Source organism: Cherax quadricarinatus, chromosome 85, assembly GCF_038502225.1.
Source record: "Cherax quadricarinatus isolate ZL_2023a chromosome 85, ASM3850222v1, whole genome shotgun sequence".
Lineage (NCBI taxonomy): Eukaryota > Metazoa > Arthropoda > Malacostraca > Decapoda > Parastacidae > Cherax > Cherax quadricarinatus.
The window spans coordinates 12,017,105-12,038,799 of record NC_091376.1 but is presented as its reverse complement, the minus strand read 5'-3'; the positions used below and the strand labels follow the sequence as shown (position 1 = coordinate 12,038,799).

The 21,695-nt window shown below is 43.5% G+C and overlaps 1 protein-coding gene across 5 annotated transcripts in view; it reads right to left on the bottom strand.

Moving 5' to 3' along the window:
* LOC128703157 (uncharacterized) overlaps window positions 1-21,695 on the bottom strand; it is a 45,118-nt gene that overhangs the window by 9,836 nt on the left and 13,587 nt on the right. For 4 of the 5 annotated variants that reach the window (XM_070103386.1, XM_070103387.1, XM_070103388.1 and 1 more), the window contains 2 exons: window positions 2,422-2,573; window positions 1,316-1,424 (listed from right to left, as the gene is read on the bottom strand). In XM_070103386.1, coding sequence (XP_069959487.1) covers window positions 1,316-1,424; window positions 2,422-2,573 — 261 coding nt within the window. Of the gene's footprint in view, window positions 1-1,315; window positions 1,425-2,421; window positions 2,574-3,204; window positions 3,393-21,695 lie in introns of those variants that run through there. The other variant, XM_053797730.2, reaches the window with a different exon arrangement.

Sequence of the window (21,695 nt, the reverse complement as noted above, 5' to 3'; positions counted from 1 at the left end):
CACTATCAAACTGTCGACATCACTATCAAGCTGTCGACATCACTATCGAACTGTCAACATCACTATAAAACTGTCGACATCACTATCAAGCTGTCGACATCACTATCGAACTGTCAACATCACTATAAAACTGTCGACATCACTATCAAGCTGTCAGCTTCACTTTCTCTAGCTGTCAGTGATGCTGACAGACAAACTACTTACATTAATGGTATACAATACTGACAGGTAGATGAATAAGCCACATTTGCAACACCTGGGTACCTTTGTTTTCGAAACGACTGAAGAAGCCTGCTGGGCAGGCGAAACTTTTCGACAATGAAGATACCCAAGTGTTGCACATGTGTCTGGCTTATCTAAATTTAGTTCATTTATCATTCTTTAAGAAAGAGTAATTCATTGAGTACAAGAAACAGAGGTGAAGACTGGACGATGTGACCAACCCACAACCCATCTTCCTAAGTACTGATTTTTACACTTAGTTGTCAGGGTTGTGATTCTTCTGTCAGTGTGGCTACCAATGTTCAGGCCATGCATCAATCATAGTCTCACTGTGGCTACAAGTGTTGTGTTCACGAATCAACTACAGAACGGGTGAGGATCGAACCAGTGGCAAGTGAATCCTAAAACTCACAATCCAGTTTTAGGTCTCGGTTACCATGGTTCAAACCTCACCCGTTCTGTGATTTGCTTGGAATCGTGTTATCACGATCCTGTGAGTCACTTAGCGTACTCTGACTTGATTAGCTTGAGATAATGTATCGTCCGCACAAGGCATAATAGAGGCTGTCTTTGCATTGCAACCCACTATTGTAAATATAAAATCTCAATGTACTGTTTGCAAAGACAAAATAAATAAATAAATAAATTCGCCTAAACGCCAGAGTGAGATAAATCCCTAAGGCAGGGATTCAAACAGTACACATACACTCCTCTCGGTGTATACACAGAAATAAACACCTTTCGGTCTATATACACTACGAGATAGAACTCTTGATGTATAGATGGATAAATACCACCTCAAAAAGTAAGTTTTCGAAGGCAATGGACTCATTACATCACCTTAAGTAAGTTTATTCAGGTATACACAAATACAATTACATAGAATTATCATACATAGCAGCATATGTGTAGAGAACCTGGGATAACCCAAAAAAGTCAGTGACTTATTTCCACTTATTTCCATCTACTTGTTCTTCTGTACTCGACTGACGAAGCCTACTGTGTAGGCGAAACCTTTAGGAATAAAGATACCCAACTGTTGCACATGTGTCCTACTGATCACAGAGGGACGTGGAAAGGTGAAAGGAAATACCTGGTCTGGTGCAGGCACGGCCACTTCCATAGCTGTGGACGAAGCTGCTGACTTCTGGTCGTACAACAAGGAAGGTGAGAACAGAGGGAAGGTGATACCTCCGCTGGTACTGTAAGTGAGAGTACCAGAGTTAGGTTAGGTCTGTCAGGAAACACAAGTGTTGCATTAATGTTGCTAGAATCACCCACAAGTGCAACTAATGTGACATTTTATTGTGGCAATGTTTCGCTCTCCAGGAACTTTGTCAAGCCCTTACAAACAATACATGGACACAGAGGGTATATATAGGCTTAGATTGAGGTGTAGTAGTAGTAAGTAGTAGTAGTAGTAATCAACATAACTCACGAAATAGTAATTACACAATTGCAAACAAACCATACCATGGGTGGGGTTTAGAACCCACGACGGTCTGGAGTTTTGAGACACTCGGATCGCGGGTTCTAACCTCACCCGTGGTATGGTTATTAAAGCTATTGCTTGGGCAGCATAAAAACGGCTTAAAGGTCCTGCAGAGCGAAACGTTGCCACAAATGTCACATTAGTTGTACTTGTGTACTTTTACTTAACATATTGTCGGTAATTCTACCAACATTAATACTATTTGTGTATTGTTCCAGTGAAGATATTGTGACTTTTGTTGTTTATGAGGGTTGTGGCACGTTTCTGGGAGGACATTTCGACCACCAGAGACGAAACGTCCTAGTGAGAATTGATACAATCCCTGGTGGGTGAACCCTCATCTCCAAAACGTTGCCATAAATCGTATATAACAAAAAAAAAAAAAACAGGCACAATACCGTGACTGGAACAATACACAAATAACACACATAAAGGAGTTTACGACGACGTTCCGGTCCGACTTAGACCATTTACAAAGGCACTTTGTAAATGGTCCAAGTCGGACCGGAACGTCGTCGTAAACTCCTCTATTCTATGTGCTGGTTATTTGTGCATAAATCGTATATTATGTTAATTAGATACAAGTGTAAGTGTTGTATAACACACACTCCCCGCCCGTGTTATGGTTTGTTTACTGTTGTGTCATTACGATTTCCCGAGTCATTTTATTCCATTTTCAACACTGTCTAAACAGCAGTTTAACATACCCGAAGGACGGTGTTATCTGGAGAGACTGTGCTGTTGTCAGCAGAGCAAAAGTCACCATCTGCGCCAGGGTCACCAGCTGTGCCAAAGTCACCAGCTGGGCTAATGTTACCAACACAGCTTCAGAGGTCACCACCGTCACCAGCGCTCGTACCTACAACGTAATTAGTCTACATAATCTCATAAAAAAAAAGAGAAAATAATTGTAACTATAATTTTTAAAGGGGTGGAATGGTAAGCCAGTGGAAGGCCTCGGTCAGATGACCGAAAGCTCCAGCTTCGGGTTATCACATGACCAAGACCCACGTCAGGAAACACTTGTCCTGTTTCCTGACTTAGGTAAGTTACGTAACCTCTTATAGAGTCAAGTTGTGTTCAGAAACATCAATATTTGTAAATGTTTTGCTCGTCAGTTTATGTTTTCAGAATTAACAATGTGATTTCTTTAACAAAGCAGTAAACATATATAAAATCATACAGAAAATAAAAACAACAGAGACTGGAACAATATATAACCCGGGAGAATGAAACCTATAACGACGTTTCGTCATTTATTGACGTTTCGGTCTAAGTTCCATTGAAACGTCTTTTATTGACGATGTTTCCGCTTTATCAACTCACAAACATTTGTGACTTGATAAATCCCACTGTGTGGGCGAAACGTTGTCAATTAAGGCTCGCATTATATTGCATTTGTATCTTATTTTTCCGTCTATTGTTACTATCGACGTCTTTCACTGTACATCTTCCCCGTTAATACAAGGGAAGTCAGTCTGAAGACTTACCTTAAGCAACGCCTGAGACATTATGTAGTTTGTGGTAATTACCACACGCTGGAGAACAATGTATTAAAACGTGGAACTCAGAGTCACTTGGGCGTTGCTTCTCACAATCCTTGCTTGTTATTTTTTAATCTCTGCTGCTGTGGGGAAAGTCTGCTGTGTGGTTAGAGCTATGATTTCTGCCTCTGCTGTTGCCCTGGAGGACCTGAGGGAGCAACTGCAAGGACGAAGCGGTATTCGGCTTTTATATCGACTTTCGAAGTCACTCAGCGTATCGTTTGGCCGGACGGGCGTCAGGGGCCTGATGGGATGAGTGGAGGCGGGGCGCTCTGTCGCGCATTTCTCCCATGATGCAACGTACATAACTTGTATGACAGGTGAGCCAGCAGCCTCATTACGCAATGCAAGCGTAGGTGGTACGGAAAGGGAACCAAGAGACCATTCGACTCACGATCCAAAAAAATAAAGAAAACGGACGGGAGAAGGGGTTGAAAAGTGCTTTTCCTGAGCCCCTTAGACAGCTGGGGTTCATACCTGGAGTTTACCTGGAGAGAGTTTCGGGGGTCAACGCCCCCGCGGCCCGGTCTGTGACCAGGCCTCCTGGTGGATCAGCGCCTGATCAACCAGGCTGTTGCTGCTGGCTGCACGCAAACCAACGTACGAGCCACAGCCCGGCTGATCAGGAACTGACTTTAGGTGCTTGTCCAGTGCCAGCTTGAAGACTGCCAGGGGTCTGTTGGTAATCCCCCTTATGTGTGCTGGGAGGCAGTTGAACAGTCTCGGGCCCCTGACACTTATTGTATGGTCTCTTAACGTGCTAGTGACACCCCTGCTTTTCATTGGGGGGATGGTGCATCGTCTGCCAAGTCTTTTGCTTTCGTAGTGAGTGATTTTCGTGTGCAAGTTCGGTACTAGTCCCTCTAGGATTTTCCAGGTGTATATAATCATGTATCTCTCCCTCCTGCGTTCCAGGGAATACAGGTTTAGAAACCTCAAGCGGTCCCAGTAATTGAGGTGTTTTATCTCCGTTATGCGCGCCGTGAAAGTTCTCTGTACATTTTCTAGGTCGGCAATTTCACCTGCCTTGAAAGGTGCTGTTAGAGTGCAGCAATATTCCAGCCTAGATAGAAAAAGTGACCTGAAGAGTGTCATCATGGGCTTGGCCTCCCTAGTTTTGAAGGTTCTCATTATCCATCCTGTCATTTTTCTAGCAGATGCGATTGATACAATGTGTTATTGAGGACCTGGACGCCTTAAAATAAGATTTTTTCCTCTGAAAGATGAACAGTTGAAGGAAAGACAGGAAAGTGAATGCAGGGGAGAAAGATACATGATAATATGCACTTGGACTAGAGGGACTAGTCCCAAATCTGCGCACTGAAATAATTCCCTACAACAGCAAGACTCGGCAGGAGATGCAACATCCCCTACATTGAAAAGTATGGGAGCCATGAGTAAGCTAAGAGGCAAAACAATAATTGTCAGGGGCCCAAGACTGTTCAACTGCCTCCCAGCATACATAATGCAGGATTACCAATAGTCCCCTGGCTGTCTTCAAGAGGGAGCTGGACAGACACCTAAAGTCAGTACCTGATCAGCCGGGCGTTGGTTTGCGTGCGGCCAGCAGTAACAACCTGGTTGATCAGGCCCTAATCCACCTCGATGCCTGATCATGGATCACCCCAACTTGACTTCTATTGTTAGTTTAGGTAATTATTATTATTATAATCAAGGGGGAAGCGCTAAACCCGGAGGATTATACAGCGCCTGGGGGGGGGGGGGATGTGGAAGGCATTCAGGCTTAATTCGGGGAACTGGAGCACAGATCCAATTCCCTAAATCAAGAGCCCCTCACCAACATCAAGGAGCCTTCCTTGAGGGGTAGTTTAGGTAAGGTTCGTCAGGAAACAGGACAAGTGTTTCCTGACGCGGGTCTCAGTCATATGATGATCCCCGACACTGGAGTTTTGGTCATCTGACCGAGACCTTCCACTAGCTTACTAGTCCATCTTTTTAAAAATTTCCAGTGTAGTTACTGAAGCTGAGTTATGGTGGTGTCCAGACTTCAGTCTTCTCCCCGAAATGCTGTACATTTAGTCCTCAAGGGAGGTTCCTTGATGCTGGTGAGGGGTTCTTGATCTAGGGAAGTGGATCTGTTTACCTGGAGAGAGTTCCGGGGGTCAACGCCCCCGCGGCCCGGTCTGTGACCAGGCCTCCTTAGGTCAGTGTCCCAGGATGCGACCCACACCAGTCGACTAACACCCAGGTACCCATTTTACTGATGGGGAACATAGACAACAGGTGCAAAGAAACACGTCCAATGTTTCTACTCTGGCTGGGAATCGAACCCAGGCCCTCACCGTGTGAAGCGAGAGCGTTAACCACCAGGCCACCAGAGCCCCTGAATTAAACCTGAATACCTGCCATATATCCTCCCCCCCACGGGCGCTGTATGCTCCTACAGGTTTGGCGCTTCCCCTTGATTATAATGTACACAGTTTTTTCATTTTTTTGTGGGGGGAAATTATTAATAATAATTATAATAAAAAAGCGCTAAATCACAAGGGCTAATAATAATATTTTATAATTTTATTAGTTGTAAAATGTACTGTCTCGTGTATATTTTTTATTGATCTGTCTTCAAGAATATAATCCCTAAAACAGGATTATTGTGAATTATTATAATCAAGGGGGAAGCGCTAAACCCGTAGGATTATACAGTGCCCGGAGGGGGGGGATGTGGAAGGCATTCAGGCTTAATTCGGGGAACTGGAGCACAGATCCAATTCCCTAAATCAAGAGCCCCTCACCAACATCAAGGAACCTTCCCTGAGGGGAGGATTATTGTGAAGTCTCAGACTATGTACACAGAGAAATATACATCTGTGTATATATCGTGCTGATTTCAGACTAACACATTGTAAAACTGAACATAAAAAATTGGGATTCTTATGTAATGTTATGTAATTTTGTCTCGATAAAGTGGTTCCTGGTTTGATATAGTTGAGACACACACACACACACACACAGGTGGCCCGGTGGCCTGGTGGCTAAAGCTTCCGCTTCACATACGGAGGGCCCGGGTTCGATTCCCGGCGGGTGGAAACATTTCGACACGTTTCCTTACACCTATTGTCCTGTTCACCTAGCAGCAAATAGGTACCTGGGTGTTAGTCGACTGGTGTGGGTCGCATCCTGGGGGACAAGATTAAGGACCCCAATGGAAATAAGTTAGACAGTCCTCGATGACGCACTGACTTTCTTGGGTTATCCTGGGTGGCTAACCCTCCGGGGTTAAAAATCCGAACGAAATCTTATCTTATCACACGAGGTATACTAGAGTCTGTATTACCGGGGATTACTGTATGGTGAGGCAGCGTAGTTATAACTGTTGCTGTTCACGTCACACTGCTTGAATACTTTCATTCAGCATACTTGCCTCTTTGTATTCATGCATTTGTGGTTGCAGGGATCGAGTCACAGCTCCTGGCCCCGCCTGGTTGCTCTACTAGAGCGACCAACTATTATGACACACACACATCTAGTAGCGACTAGCAAAGAGGCTGGGCCATGAGCTATGAATCGACCCCTGCAACCACACACAGACAAGTACACACACACCTTCCGTGAACCCACTCTCGTAACTAAACATACAGAACCACCCATATTATTATTATTATTATCAAAGGGGAAGCGCTAAACCCGGAGGATTATACAGCGCCTGAGGGGGGGGGGATGTGGAAGGCATTCAGGCTTAATTTGGGGAACTGGAACACAGATCCAATTCCCTAAATCAAGAGCCCCTCACCAACATCAAGGAACCTTCCTTGAGGGGAGAACCACCCATAAGAAAATCAATTTAGTCATCCTTTTTCTATACGTTCTTCTTCTGATGACCAGAGCTTTGGTAAGATGGGTAAGGAAGAAGGATGGGTAAGGATAGAAATTTTGGAAAAGGGTGGGAGGGGGGAGAGAGGTAGGATATAAAAGGTAAGTGGCCCAACCACTTTGGTGTAATTTAAAAAGTGTATGTGAAATGATAAGATATTCTTTAAGAGGTATAATACTAACCCATCAGAGTCACATAGATATAACAGATATATAAGTACATGACTCTGAATTGGTAGTAATTATACAAGTTGCAATTGCTTTTTTTTTTTTTGCGATTGAACAACGGATATTTATGCGACAATGAAGGCAATAATTTTCTGGCCAGTTTATAGAATTACGTGACAATGGCTTCTTACAGGTGGTGTCCAGCCATAGTAAATAGCAGAATTTATACATTAGATTGTTATATAAGATGTCTCCCTAATTGGGGCCGATGATGTTCTCAGTATACATAGAAGGGTTCTGGTGTTACCCAATCTTCTTCATCAGGGAGGTTGCTCAATATCATGGGTCGATGGTAATCATCTTTATGGATAAAACGACGGACCCTCTGTGGGAGAGTCATTCTTTGAGTCCTGTGAGGAGGAGTATTGATGATATAATCCGTGGTATTTACCACTTGTATAGGATGTTCTCTATCTGGCATGTATAGTTCTTACATTGTATAGAGTTGTTTCTTTTTTAGGGTGTCAAGGCGTACATTTATGGTAGTAATATCTTCTTGTCTGTGTAAATCTGCCATTTTAATTCTCTCTCTCCTCCTGGTATAGGTAATGAAGCGAAGAGCTCTATTCTGGACCCTTTGTAACCGTAGCATGTTGGTCTTTGTTGTTAATGACATTGGGACACAAGGGTATCCGAGTATAGGTCTTATTATCATTTTATACAGATGTTTTTTGACATGTTGAGGGGCTTGATTGAATCGAAAGAGACTGCTAAGACCGGCTTTGGCTATGTTGATCTTTTTAATTACATGAGATGTTGAGTGGAGCAGCCTGTTTATTTCATATCCCAAAATCTTGTTAGGGTTTCTAATGGCTACAGGTGTACCTCTGATGGAGATACCCCCTTTATCTTCAATTGTTGATGCAAAACATCCTATCGTGCTAACAAGGACCTTGTCAGGATTAGTCGTAATTCTCCATTTCTTTTCCCAATTAGATGTTCGACGAAGTTCAATATTAATTTTTTCTATGACTCTCTCATACTTGTATTTTCCTGTTACCGGAGTTGATGAGACGACATGAATAACATCATCTGCAAACTGTCACAATTGTATCATTAAACTCTGGTTGAGGAAGGTCATTCACATAAATGTTGAACAGAATTGGACTGAGACAAGAACCTTGTGGGACACCAGCTGTCGGTATAAAAGGCTCTGTCGACCTGCCATGAAAGGTGGGAATGATTTTTCTTTGAGTTAAGAAATTATATATTACTCTGAGAAAAGTCCAGTTATGGTCTGGTAGGTCAATGAGTTTGTATATAAGGCCATCCTGCCATAAGCTATCAAAAGCTTTATGAACATCTCTGGTGGCAATTAAGGCAAGATTGCCCTGATGTTTTAGACTTGCTACAGTGATTGGTACCTCTATGTGTTCTAAAGCCAAATTGTTTTTCAGTAAAAAAGTGATTAAACTCCATATAGTAGTTCAATCTGTTGGAAATGACTTTCTCAAGAACTTTTCCAGTGACTTCAAGTAAAAATATAGGTCTATAGTTCCCAGGTTGGTGGATGTCTTTATTGGGCTTACCAAGAAAGATCATCCTAGCAGTCTTAAAAACAACTGGAAAATGTCCTGAGGCCAAGATGGCATTAAAGATATTTACCAAAGACTGTTTACAATTTCTGGGAAGGAACTTTATTTGTTTCATTGTTATTCCAGAGAGACCAGGGGCTCTATTTCTCATTCTTCCAATAACCTGACTCATCTCTAGTAATGTAATAAGTCTAGTAAGCGGGTGGGTATCTTCAAGAGTTGAAGTATCAATGGAAGGCAGTGGTTGTAGATCATCCAAGTTCTCATCTCTCCATTCATTTACCAACTGATAATGATTATTGTTAAATTGACGACTGTTATTGTGGGAGAGAATTTTCTCCCATACATCACCCATCAAATTAGCCTGGTCCTGTGGATCGTCAAGTTTAATTTCAACATCTTCATCATCCTCATCAGTGAAGGTATGAACTAGGTAGTTAGGAGCCTTGTGCTTTGCCCCTAAAAGTTGCTGGTTCACGTTTATACTGATTACCTTGAACTAGCAATTTCCATAAGTCCCGTTTGTGATGACTAATCATGTTAATTAATTCTTGCCTTAATCTGTGCAGTGTAGCTACTGGTGGTTGTCGCGTTTGAAGATTCCTTCGACATTCTGCTTGATAATTTCTTAATTTGTCTCTAATTTCCCTAGTAGGTTTATATTGTTGGTATATCTTTGTGGAAGCTAATTGACAAGTTGCATTAGTAGCTTCAATTATTCTATTATGCAGGGACCTGATTGCATCATCAATTGCAGTGGAAGGTAGATTTTCCAATGACAATTTCATCGTCACCCAGAAATGCCCTGAAGGGGTCAAATCCTATGGTGTTAAGATTGGGTTTAGGAGTTACAGGTATTCTAAATGGAGAAGTTTGTAGTTGTATTATAACAGGGATATGGTCAGATCCTACGTTTCCACCAGGAGATTTTTTTTTTTTATATTTTATTTAAAACACTTTACAGCTTAATATTAAATAAAGATATAAAATGGGTACAGTAGGATCCTCAATCCTACACAACATACATTGTAATGGACATAAAAGAGGTTACCCATATACATTCACCAAATTTTCCATACGACATATTACTATAATATAAACAATATAAACTATAACTATATAAACTATATAAAATGTAAATTATATAAACCTTTCAGATTTGTATAGTTAACATACTGTGACTGACATATGACAAAGGTTCACAACCTTCACAGTATATAATCAGAGTAATGACCTACATCACAATCTCAATTAAAAACAAGTACATGCTCTTCCCAAAATTAACCCCTATACAATAAGAATTGTTTTTTATTTTATTGAAAACTCAGGTACAAAAAAAAAAAAAAAAATTATGGGTGCATAAAATAAATATGTCAACGAGATACCAGGCACTAACTAGATTCTTATATAAATAATCATAAAGTCAAAACACAGGAAAATAAACACTATACAAATAAACAATGTGACAAAACAAGCACACAGAATTACACACATACACAAGCAATCACGTATTATACAACGTGATACTTCATCTGGCATATTACTAGGTGTGGCTTCCGCCTGCCAACACACAACGTATCCAAGACTTAATCTAAGAACTCAGGTGCCTTAAAGTGCACAACAATACGTTAATTTGGGCGACTACCACGGTGTTATTATCATGGACTAAGAATAGGCATTACAGTTCAAAGGTGGATCAGGATGACGCTACCATTCACTACAATGAAAATATCTAATATAACAAAACGAAAATACACTGTGATATTTGACAGAAATACAAATAGCTAGAGCTTCATTTAAGGTTATTAATATAATATTCAAGAGGTTGCTAGTAGACTTGCAGTAAATCAACCATTCAAATCATTATGAAGCTGTGTGTAGTCTGTGGTCAGTCAAACAAACGGGCTACCACATGGATAAATTGTCATTTTTGTGGAAATTGGTGTCACGCTCCTTGTGCAGATATCCCAGAACTAGCTACAAGCAGTATTAAAACAGAGAAGTGTTTTTGGGTATGCCCAAATGAGGAAAATCTGTGGACTAAAATCACAAGGGTATTAAAAGAGGATAACATCAAAGCTGCTTTCATAGAAAACCTGGAAGCTTTCTACAACAGATGGGAACATAAAAAGTCTGGGCTGAATGGTACTGCCCTTGATACTGGCCATGTAGTCACAAACTGTAAGGCTGGAGGTGATGTCCTGGTAGTCAGTAAATGTGGGGCTGATAGTGCTGTCCTGGGAGACAGTAATGGTGAAGCTGGAGGTGCTGTCCTGGGAGACAGAAATGGTGAAGTTGGAGATATTGTCCTGGGAGACAGTAATGGTGAAGCTGGAGATTTTGTCCAGGTAGTCGGGAATTATACGCAGGAAGGAATACATATAAATGACCTCATAGAGGACAGGAGCCATAGTAGGGAAACAAGTGTAGTCAAAGATAAGATAAAACCAATATTGCAAACCAGAAATACCGCAGGAAATAGCAAACAAGAGGACTCCAATAGCAATAGTGAGGATAAATTACCAAAAACAACTGGTGGGAGCTCCATTGTTGGTGCTAAGGAGGATAGGAATAAGACAGGGAAACATGCACCAACAGGGAATACAGTCACAGAAACCCAAGGCAAACGGAAACCAAGCCTGTGCACATACTATGCACTTGGTATCTGCTGGCATGGGAAATCTGGAAAAACAGATGGGACATGCAACTATGACCACCCTAGAAAATGTCATGCCCATATGACAACAGGAAAATGCAAACTCCCTTCCTGTAAGCTTTTTCACCCTGAAATGTGTACCTCTTCAGTACAGGAAAGACTGTGCTATAACTTAAATTGCCAGGCATACCATCTAAAGGGGACAAAAAGATACAAAACATCCAGGCCATGGGAAAACCTGGGTAGCCACAGCCACTCAAAAGGGAGAGGTTTTTTAGTGCCAGGAAGGAAAAAAAACTGGCAGGAAATGGCAGAAATCGTACACCAAATCCAGTCATTCCTGGAGTGGAACCACAGTCGATGGCCTCCACTCCAAACCAACAGATACAGATACTAATGCCGGAAAAAAAATCCCCCCCCAGTACCAACAATACCACCAGTCCGATAACATTCTTCTTTGCAAATATACAGGGTCTAAAGCCAGCAATAAACAACAAAATACCTTTCATCCGTGGACTGCTTGCAGAGGCAAAGGCAATGTTCGCGGCTTTCACTGAGACCCACATAAAGGATCACTTGGACAACGAAATATGGATCCCAGGTTACAACCTATACAGATGTGACAGAGTGAACAGGCAAAAGGGGGGGGTTGGCCTGTACATTGCAGAGTCACTTGTTTGCACAGAACTGCTTAATGCCTCAAATGACGTAGTGGAAGTTTTAGCAGTAAAGGTCGAGAACCAAAACCTAGTCATTGTGGTAGTCTACAAGCCTCCGGATGCAACATCCCAGCAATTCCAGGAACAGCTGTTAAAAATTGACCACTGTCTGGAAAATCTTCCAGCTCCTGCACCCAACATCTTGCTCCTGGGGGATTTCAACTTAAGGCACCTAAAATGGAGGAATATAGCAAATAATATTGTTGCAGTAATAACACCAGGAGGCAGCTCTGATGAAAACTCACACTCACACGAGCTTTTAAATCTCTGCACAAAATTCAATTTAAACCAGCAAATAATAGAGCCTACTAGACTGGAGAATACACTAGACCTCATCTTCACTAACAATGATGATCTGATAAGAAATGTCACCATATCAAAAACAATATACTCAGATCACAACATAATTGAGGTTCAGACATGTATGCGTGGAGCCCCAGACCGACAAAATGAGACTAGTCACGAGGGAGCATTCACCAAATTCAACTTCAATAACAAAAACATAAAGTGGGACCAAGTAAACCAAGTCCTAACCGATATAAGCTGGGAAGATATACTAAGCAACACAGACCCAAACTTATGCCTAGAACAGATTAACTCGGTGGCACTCGATGTATGCACAAGGCTTATTCCTCTAAGAAAAAGGAGGAGTAGATGTAAAATAGAAAGAGACAGGCGCTCCCTTTACAGGCGACGGAAAAGAATAACAGAGCGGCTAAAAGAGGTCAATATATCAGAAATGCGCAGGGAGACACTGGTCAGAGAAATAGCAAGCATCGAACTTAAGCTAAAAGAATCCTTTAGGAGTCAGGAATCGCGGGAAGAACTAAAAGCCATAAATGAAATCGAAAGAAACCCAAAGTATTTCTTCTCCTATGCCAAATCAAAATCGAGAACAACGTCCAGTATTGGGCCCCTACTTAAACAAGATGGGTCCTACACAGATGACAGCAAGGAAATGAGTGAGCTACTCAAGTCCCAATATGACTCAGTTTTTAGCAAGCCGCAAACCAGACTGAGAGTCGAAGATCAAAATGAATTTTTTATGAGAGAGCCACAAAATTTGATTAACACAAGCCTATCCGATGTTATCCTGACGCCAAATGACTTCGAACAGGCGATAAATGACATGCCCATGCACTCTGCCCCAGGGCCAGACTCATGGAACTCTGTGTTCATCAAGAACTGCAAGAAGCCCCTATCACGAGCCTTTTCCATCCTATGGAGAGGGAGCATGGACACGGGGGTCGTCCCTCAGTTACTAAAAACAACAGACATAGCCCCACTCCACAAAGGGGGCAGTAAAGCAACAGCAAAGAACTACAGACCAATAGCACTAACATCCCATATCATAAAAATCTTTGAAAGGGTCCTAAGAAGCAAGATCACCACCCATCTAGAAACCCATCAGTTACACAACCCAGGGCAACATGGGTTTAGAACAGGTCGCTCCTGTCTGTCTCAACTACTGGATCACTACGACAAGGTCCTAAATGCACTAGAAGACAAAAAGAATGCAGATGTAATATATACAGACTTTGCAAAAGCCTTCGACAAGTGTGACCATGGCGTAATAGCGCACAAAATGCGCGCTAAAGGAATAACAGGAAAAGTTGGTCGATGGATCTATAATTTCCTCACTAACAGAACACAGAGAGTAGTCGTCAACAGAGTAAAGTCCGAGGCAGCTACGGTGAAAAGCTCTGTTCCACAAGGCACAGTACTAGCTCCCATCTTGTTCCTCATCCTCATATCCGACATAGACAAGGATGTCAGCCACAGCACCGTGTCTTCCTTTGCAGATGACACCCGAATCTGCATGACAGTGTCTTCCATTGCAGACACTGCAAGGCTCCAGGCGGACATCAACCAAATCTTTCAGTGGGCTGCAGAAAACAATATGAAGTTCAACGATGAGAAATTTCAATTACTCAGATATGGTAAACATGAGGAAATTAAATCTTCATCAGAGTACAAAACAAATTCTGGCCACAAAATAGAGCGAAACACCAACGTCAAAGACCTGGGAGTGATTATGTCGGAGGATCTCACCTTCAAGGACCATAACATTGTATCAATCGCATCTGCTAGAAAAATGACAGGATGGATAATGAGAACCTTCAAAACTAGGGAGGCCAAGCCCATGATGACACTCTTCAGGTCACTTGTTCTATCTAGGCTGGAATATTGCTGCACTCTAACAGCACCTTTCAAGGCAGGTGAAATTGCCGACCTAGAAAATGTACAGAGAACTTTCACGGCGCGCATAACGGAGATAAAACACCTCAATTACTGGGAGCGCTTGAGGTTTCTAAACCTGTATTCCCTGGAACGCAGGAGGGAGAGATACATGATTATATACACCTGGAAAATCCTAGAGGGACTAGTACCGAACTTGCACACGAAAATCACTCACTACGAAAGCAAAAGACTTGGCAGACGATGCACCATCCCCCCAATGAAAAGCAGGGGTGTCACTAGCACGTTAAGAGACCATACAATAAGTGTCAGGGGACCGAGACTGTTCAACTGCCTCCCAGCACACATAAGGGGGATTACCAACAGACCCCTGGCAGTCTTCAAGCTGGCACTGGACAAGCACCTAAAGTCAGTTCCTGATCAGCCGGGCTGTGGCTCGTACGTTGGTTTGCGTGCAGCCAGCAGCAACAGCCTGGTTGATCAGGCGCTGATCCACCAGGAGGCCTGGTCACAGACCGGGCCGCGGGGGCGTTGACCCCCGAAACTCTCTCCAGGTAAACTCCAGGTAAACAAAACGAAAATACACTGTGATATTTGACATCTCAATAAAACACAAATGCCAGCAGCTATAAGTGAACTTATACACTGACAAGATGCACACATTGAAAAATACTGCCTCCACATATAGTTCAAGCTCCATCACAGCTTACAGGAAAACGAAAACTTGCATATATACATATATTATTGAAAAGCACACGGACACGGCATAAAGTATAAACGGAAATAAGAAAAACGTTTCAACTGTGCTAGGAAGCACACCATATACAAAAAGTACACCAATGACTTGTAATTGAGGCATAAAAGACGAGAAACATTCCTAAAAGTTGTATATACAAAGCACGTAAGATATTTCGTCATCACCGTTACATAGGAGACGCACATAAACTCTGAGAACACAAAACATTCACGCACTTGACAAACACAATTAGACACAGCTGACCAGCCCGTTAGATTACCCACTGAACACTCACAACTATCTCAAATCTCGTAACTCCAAGGCTTTATATTCAGGCGGGAAGTCTCTCTCCCATCTCCCCTCATATACCAACCTATTTCGACATTTTGTCCTATAAATCGTCCCTGCTAACACCCTAATTCTACTGTTACCATCAACGTGCCTCATAGCCCATGACACGAAAATATAATCGGCCACAACATACGACACCGCACGCTGTACACGCAAGTCAACCCCACCTACATCAAAACTCAACGCCCGGAGTACCGACAAACCACCCCCCCCTACCAAACGCAAAACCCTACTGAACCACTCTCGTACCATACCTAAAGTCTCACAGAAATACACAACATGAAAAGCAGATTCCTCCATCCCGCATACCGGACAACCCCAGTCTTCCTCCAAACGCCTATTATACAACACCACCCCAGACGGCAAGATTCCATGTAAAAATTTAAAAACCACTTCCCGTACTTGAGCAGGCAGACGCAACTGTTGAACTCGCCTCCATATATCACCCCACGCATACATGGGATACATTCCTTCAACTCGCACCACGACTACCTCTCTACCCGCCCTTTCTAAGGTACATAATTTTACACAGCGCACGTCCCTCATGTTCAATAATACGTGAAGCATCACGTCGCACCAAATTAAATTCCTCCCTCTCCACCACCTGCGCAGGTCGTGATACAATTCGCTTAACCCGCCATGCATCCCACCCAGTCGGGGAGAAAACGACGCTTCACGTAACATGCCATGACACGAGCCTCTAGAGGAATGAGACCCAACCCTCCCTGATGCAGTGGTGTCTCCACCACCGCTCTTGTGAGCCAATCGCATCCAGAACCCCACAAAAATCGATAAATTCTATGCAAAAGACGTTTGACGTCCCCCTGCAACAGAGGATACAGTGCAGCAACGTGCCATACTTTGCTATAAAGCAGGACATTAATGACCACCGCCCTCTGATGCAGGGTTAAATGTCGCGGCCGTAAACTATTTAAGCGTCCCAAGACACTATGTACAACCCTCCCCGAATTGCACGCCCTCATCTGATCAACCTCCCGCATATAATGAATACCACATATAGTGATACGATCAACCACAGTCCACCCCTCTGCATCCACCCCATCCCCCACCCACTCCCCCAACTCCATAATTTTCGATTTTTCTCAAATATGTCAAATATGTCAAATATGCCAAATATGTCAACAAGTCTTCCAACAAAACCCAATTGCTCCCGTGAACGTAATAACACAGTAGTATCATCAACATAACCCACAAGGGTTGGTCGACCACTACTCGGACCCAATGATGTCTATTCCCCGCCCACAAACAGCCCAGTAAAAAGGGTCCTGCATACATGCAAAAAACATTTGAGACATGGGGCATCCCTGACGAATGCCCCTGCTCATGTGTACAAAAACACCTAACTTGCCATTAATTTGTACTTTAAAACCCACTCCATTGTACAACGAACGGGCCCACATGATGACCTCATTTCCAAAACCCTGCCATCTCATAAATTTCCACAGAACCTCTCTTTCCACACTATCAAAAGCGGCTCGCCAGTCTAAAGCCAAAACACCACCCCCACCCCTCACCCCGCATTCCTCAACAAACTCCCTGATATTCCCATGACCATCATACATTGACCTACCTGGCACACCAAACTGACTCTTATGGATTACCTTATCAAACACTTTCTTAATTCTATTCATCAATATTTTCGCATATAGTTTATAGTCACTACACATCAACGATATGGGACGGTAGTCCTTAATCGCTAACGGCACATCACATTTCCTAACTAAGACCAACACCGCCGTACGCTGAGACAGACCTAACACCCCCCCCCTCCTTCATCGCATTGAGTAAACGAACCATAAAAGTCCGTATTACCTCCCAATGTTTGATATAAAATTCACAAGGGATGCCATCAATGCCTGGAGCCTTCCCCTTACTCATTCCTTGTAGTGCCTCCCACACCTCTGCCTCAGATATAGGCCCACCCATGAGAAGGCAATCATAATCATTTAACTCGCATCGTACGCCTCTCCCCAAATCCTGTATCGCATGCTCACTCACGTCTTTACTTTGCATCTGGATCTTACTCCAAGTATCGACATAAAAACTTATCCCCTCAGTTGTTGTTAAGACCTGTCCCTCACTATACCTGTCAACTTCATCCTGCACCACTAAACTCACAATTTCAGTCGCTTTTCGCCTTTGTGTCTGACTTTGTAAGACGCAAGCAGACGGCTTGTCGCCCCACAAAGCCTCCTCCACCCCACTCGAAATGCGCGCTCCATTGAAAACCTTATTTTTCATTACTTGGATTTGTTCTTTAATAGCATCAATCTCATCCACTGGGTAAACCCCAGATGCCTCTCCCTGTGCATAACATTGTCGTAGATGACCCTCCAGGTACCTCTGAAACCCATACTCCATGCGAGTGGCCTCCTTACACCGATTCACATAAAAATCCTTAATTTGAGGCTTCACAACCTCATCCCACTGTCGTACTAAATCCCATCCCTCCCAGGAGTCTACTCCCATAGACGCCCAGAAGTCCTCGAATAGTTCCCTATCATCCGCACTTTGTAGCATCCGCGTATTCAGTTTCCAGTATCCCTTAAAACGATGCGGGAGACCTCCCCAGTCGAGCTCCACAAAAACTCCCCGGTGGTCTGAGAAAAAGACGTTCAATACACGCACATTGATTACGACCACCCGCCGAGACACATACACCCTATCTAAACATGCTGCATAGCCCCTACGCACAAAAGTATGCTCAATCCCAAAGTCACGTCCTCCGCGTACATCTACCAACCCCAAACCAGACAACAAGTCACCCAAAACAAGCGAACAGAACCCCGCCCCCCTCGGTTCAACATCTTTACGGCGCACTACACAGTTCCAGTCACCACCTACCACTGTAATTTCTGGCAGGGACCTCAAATAATATACCAAGACATCTCTAACAAAAGTATTTTTAATGTTAACATCATGTTCAGCCGGCCCATATACCCCTACAAAACCAACTCTTCTACTACCCCAATCCCCCACGACTCACACCACGTGACCCTCCCCCCCTTCCTCCCAATGTCTCAGCACAAACGGGCTGGTCGCTTTTATCAACACAGCCACTCCACCTTTCAGACGTCTGGAATGAGTCACATAAATGTCATAACCATCCATCTCAAACAAACTTCCTACTTTATGGTTATGTTCTTGCAAAAAACACACATCCACTGCAAAACGATTCAACCACTCACGCACCTGCACACACTTTCTGACAGATTTCAAACCATTAACATTAATAGTTACACACCTAACTGTGTTAAAGGTGGCTTTCCTCTAGGGGCTACCACTCCCTTTTTCTCTTTGCGCCGGCAAGCACCCAAGGCACTTCCCGCACCTTTGGCAATCCCCGTGATATTACCTGCTGTCCTGGACTCGCGCGACCTCCCCGCACCCGTGATTTCCGACCACGTCTTCTTCCCTGAACGTTGTCCAGGGGTCAAGACATCATCGGAGTCGGACGGGGTAGCCGCACGCTTCCTAGAAACAGCATCTTCAGACATGTCAGTACTTGGGGTGTTCTCCTTGTGAATTTCTGCCTCAACAGTGTGAAAACTCGAACTCTCCAAATCTCTCACTTTAGCTATCTGATCAGCATCATCTGCACGTAATTTCCCCTCATCAGAACACAACACAGAATCAGACTCATGCGATGCTAATAGGTCACTTAATGCAGATACAATGTCGGCTTCCATCTCACCTGCCTCTCTTGCTATAGGGATTTCACTGTTCACATGTTCCACCTCGTCAAGGGAGGCAGTCCCAGGTAGAGTCACACAAGATGACTCTAGTAGCATGGCCCTATCAACCTCAGCACTCCATGTCATACGCGGCGATGTCTCGACAACCTCCTCTTCCAGAGCCTGATGGGGTACCTCACCGCCCGATGGCGGCTGGCGCTGGACACACTGAGCTGCTATGTGATCCAGAGCGCCGCAGAGGCGGCAAGTTCTTCTCTGTCCAGGGTACGTAACGTACACCTGGGAACGAAACTCCTCCAGTTGAATGTACGAAGGAATCGGCTGATGCAGGGACATTTTCAACGTAAATGACCCCTCCTGAAGGCCATTATAGTGGTCGTCAGACCACCTACCCATGGTGACCAGGTGGATCTTCCCATAACGTTCAAAAACGTCGCGTATATCAACTTCATTGGCCTCAAAAGGCACGTTTCGCACACGTACCCACGTATAGTATCGTGAAACGTCATGCAACTGGACAGAAACTGCTGGGGTGACTTGCTTACTTATATCCTGGTACTGGGTCACAATCTTCTCGTACATCTGAGTGTCACAAAACTTGACGAAGATCCGTGTAGTCCCATTCAAGGCGACGCCACACAAGGATTCACGTTGAATGCCATAAGTATCACGAATGATTGCTGGCAGTAACACATTTACTGATTCGCTGGTGATAGATCCCTGCGTTAGTTGAATACAAACAGTATTAACGTGGCGGCGAAACGCAGTCGCCATTGTTGTTGATGTTGTAAACACTCCTCCACCAGGTGTCGGGACTGAGCAGGAGATATACGACAGTGAAAGATGTCACAGTCTCTTTTTGTCAGTACTATATCTGGTGTCCCTGGATGAGGTCCAATGTATGATTTAAAGAATGGGGCTTGAAATGACAAGTTTCTAGCTGTCATGATATTAAATAGTTGTTTTCCTTTTAAGTCACCCAGTGGAATACCAGCTCCACAGTTGAAGAGGGAAGGGTGATGAGCATTAAAATCTCCCGCTAGAATTGTTGGAATATTTCTGCTTAATATCCTATGTAAAGGAATTGACTCTATATATTGTTGTCTCGGGGGAAAATATCCAGTTACTATCACTAGTTGTCCATGAGACGTTGTCATTTCTATTGCAAGAATGTTATCTTCATCAACATGAATATTTTTAAATGTATAGCCTAATTTAACTAAGATGTCTACACCACTAAAGGGTCCTCTCGATTTCTCCATAGTAGAGTAACCACGTAATTTAATATGTTGATCAACTCTTGCAGCTGTCTCGTTCAAGAGTATAACATCGGGATTGTAATTATGTAGTTCAACCTCAAGGAGGTAACGGTTATTAAAGAAATGTTGAACATTAAGTTGGGAAATTGTAATCCCCATTATTTCTTGCACTTCGCTCGTGTACTGCGGTCTGAACGCCTGCAAGTAATGTCACGTGTTGTATCCACACTATCCCTGCTGGACTCGTCAAGGGGAGGAGGGAACTTTTTGCGTGGGTGCTTGTGTATTAAAAATGCCATCATCTTCACTAGAGGTAGTAATATTAACAGACTCATTAGAATCGTTAGAGTCATCATCAGAAAACTGAGGTATGATATTCCCAGTTACAGGAAGCAGAGGCTCGTGAGAGTTAATGGGAGACTGTGGAGGCTCCAAGGGAATATTAGGTAGGCAAGGTGAGTTACCTTGGGAAAGTTCCTGTTCAACAGGATCAGCTTCTATAGCGGGAGAGTAGGCACCAATTTCTGGGGCATTGTTATGTTCAGTTGTTGACTTATCGGGTTGAGGGGAATTGACAACCTGGGTTTGCGAGGTGGGCGATCCCTGGGCCAGGGATGACTTAGGCTTATTTTTAGATGTAGAGTAGGGTACATCTTGTTATGAGAAGGCTGGGTCATAATAGCCTTCACATTTTCTGGGATAGTGATGGGAGTGATCCCATTAGCCATTAACAGATCATTTAAAACCTGAGAGCAGAGTTGAATGTCACCACCTGCTATGTCTTTGGCCATCATATACATTAGTTGTGCTCTCGTCATATCCCCGGCTGTGTATACCTGAGACATAGGAGATGAGACTGAACCTTGTTGTTGCGTTTGTGTATGTTGTAGGTGAGGGTTAGATTGGGGCGCTCCAAGAGGGGCAGAATTCCAAACATTGGAACCATTGGTAGAGACCTGAGGAGTCCCACTTGATCCAGGCAGAGCTGGGAAGGAAGTTTGGGACATCGTTGGCTGTGCCTGGGGAGCGGTCTTCTTAGAAGTGGACAGTTTCTTGGCTTCAATAATTTTCTGCATTTCCTTTATCCTTTCAGGACAAAAGCAGAAACAGCATGATGTTTTCCGTTGCAGAGGACACATTTGGGTGTATTTTTATTATTACAATCTCGATAAGAATGTTGGCCAGAGCAAATGCTACAAATCTGCCC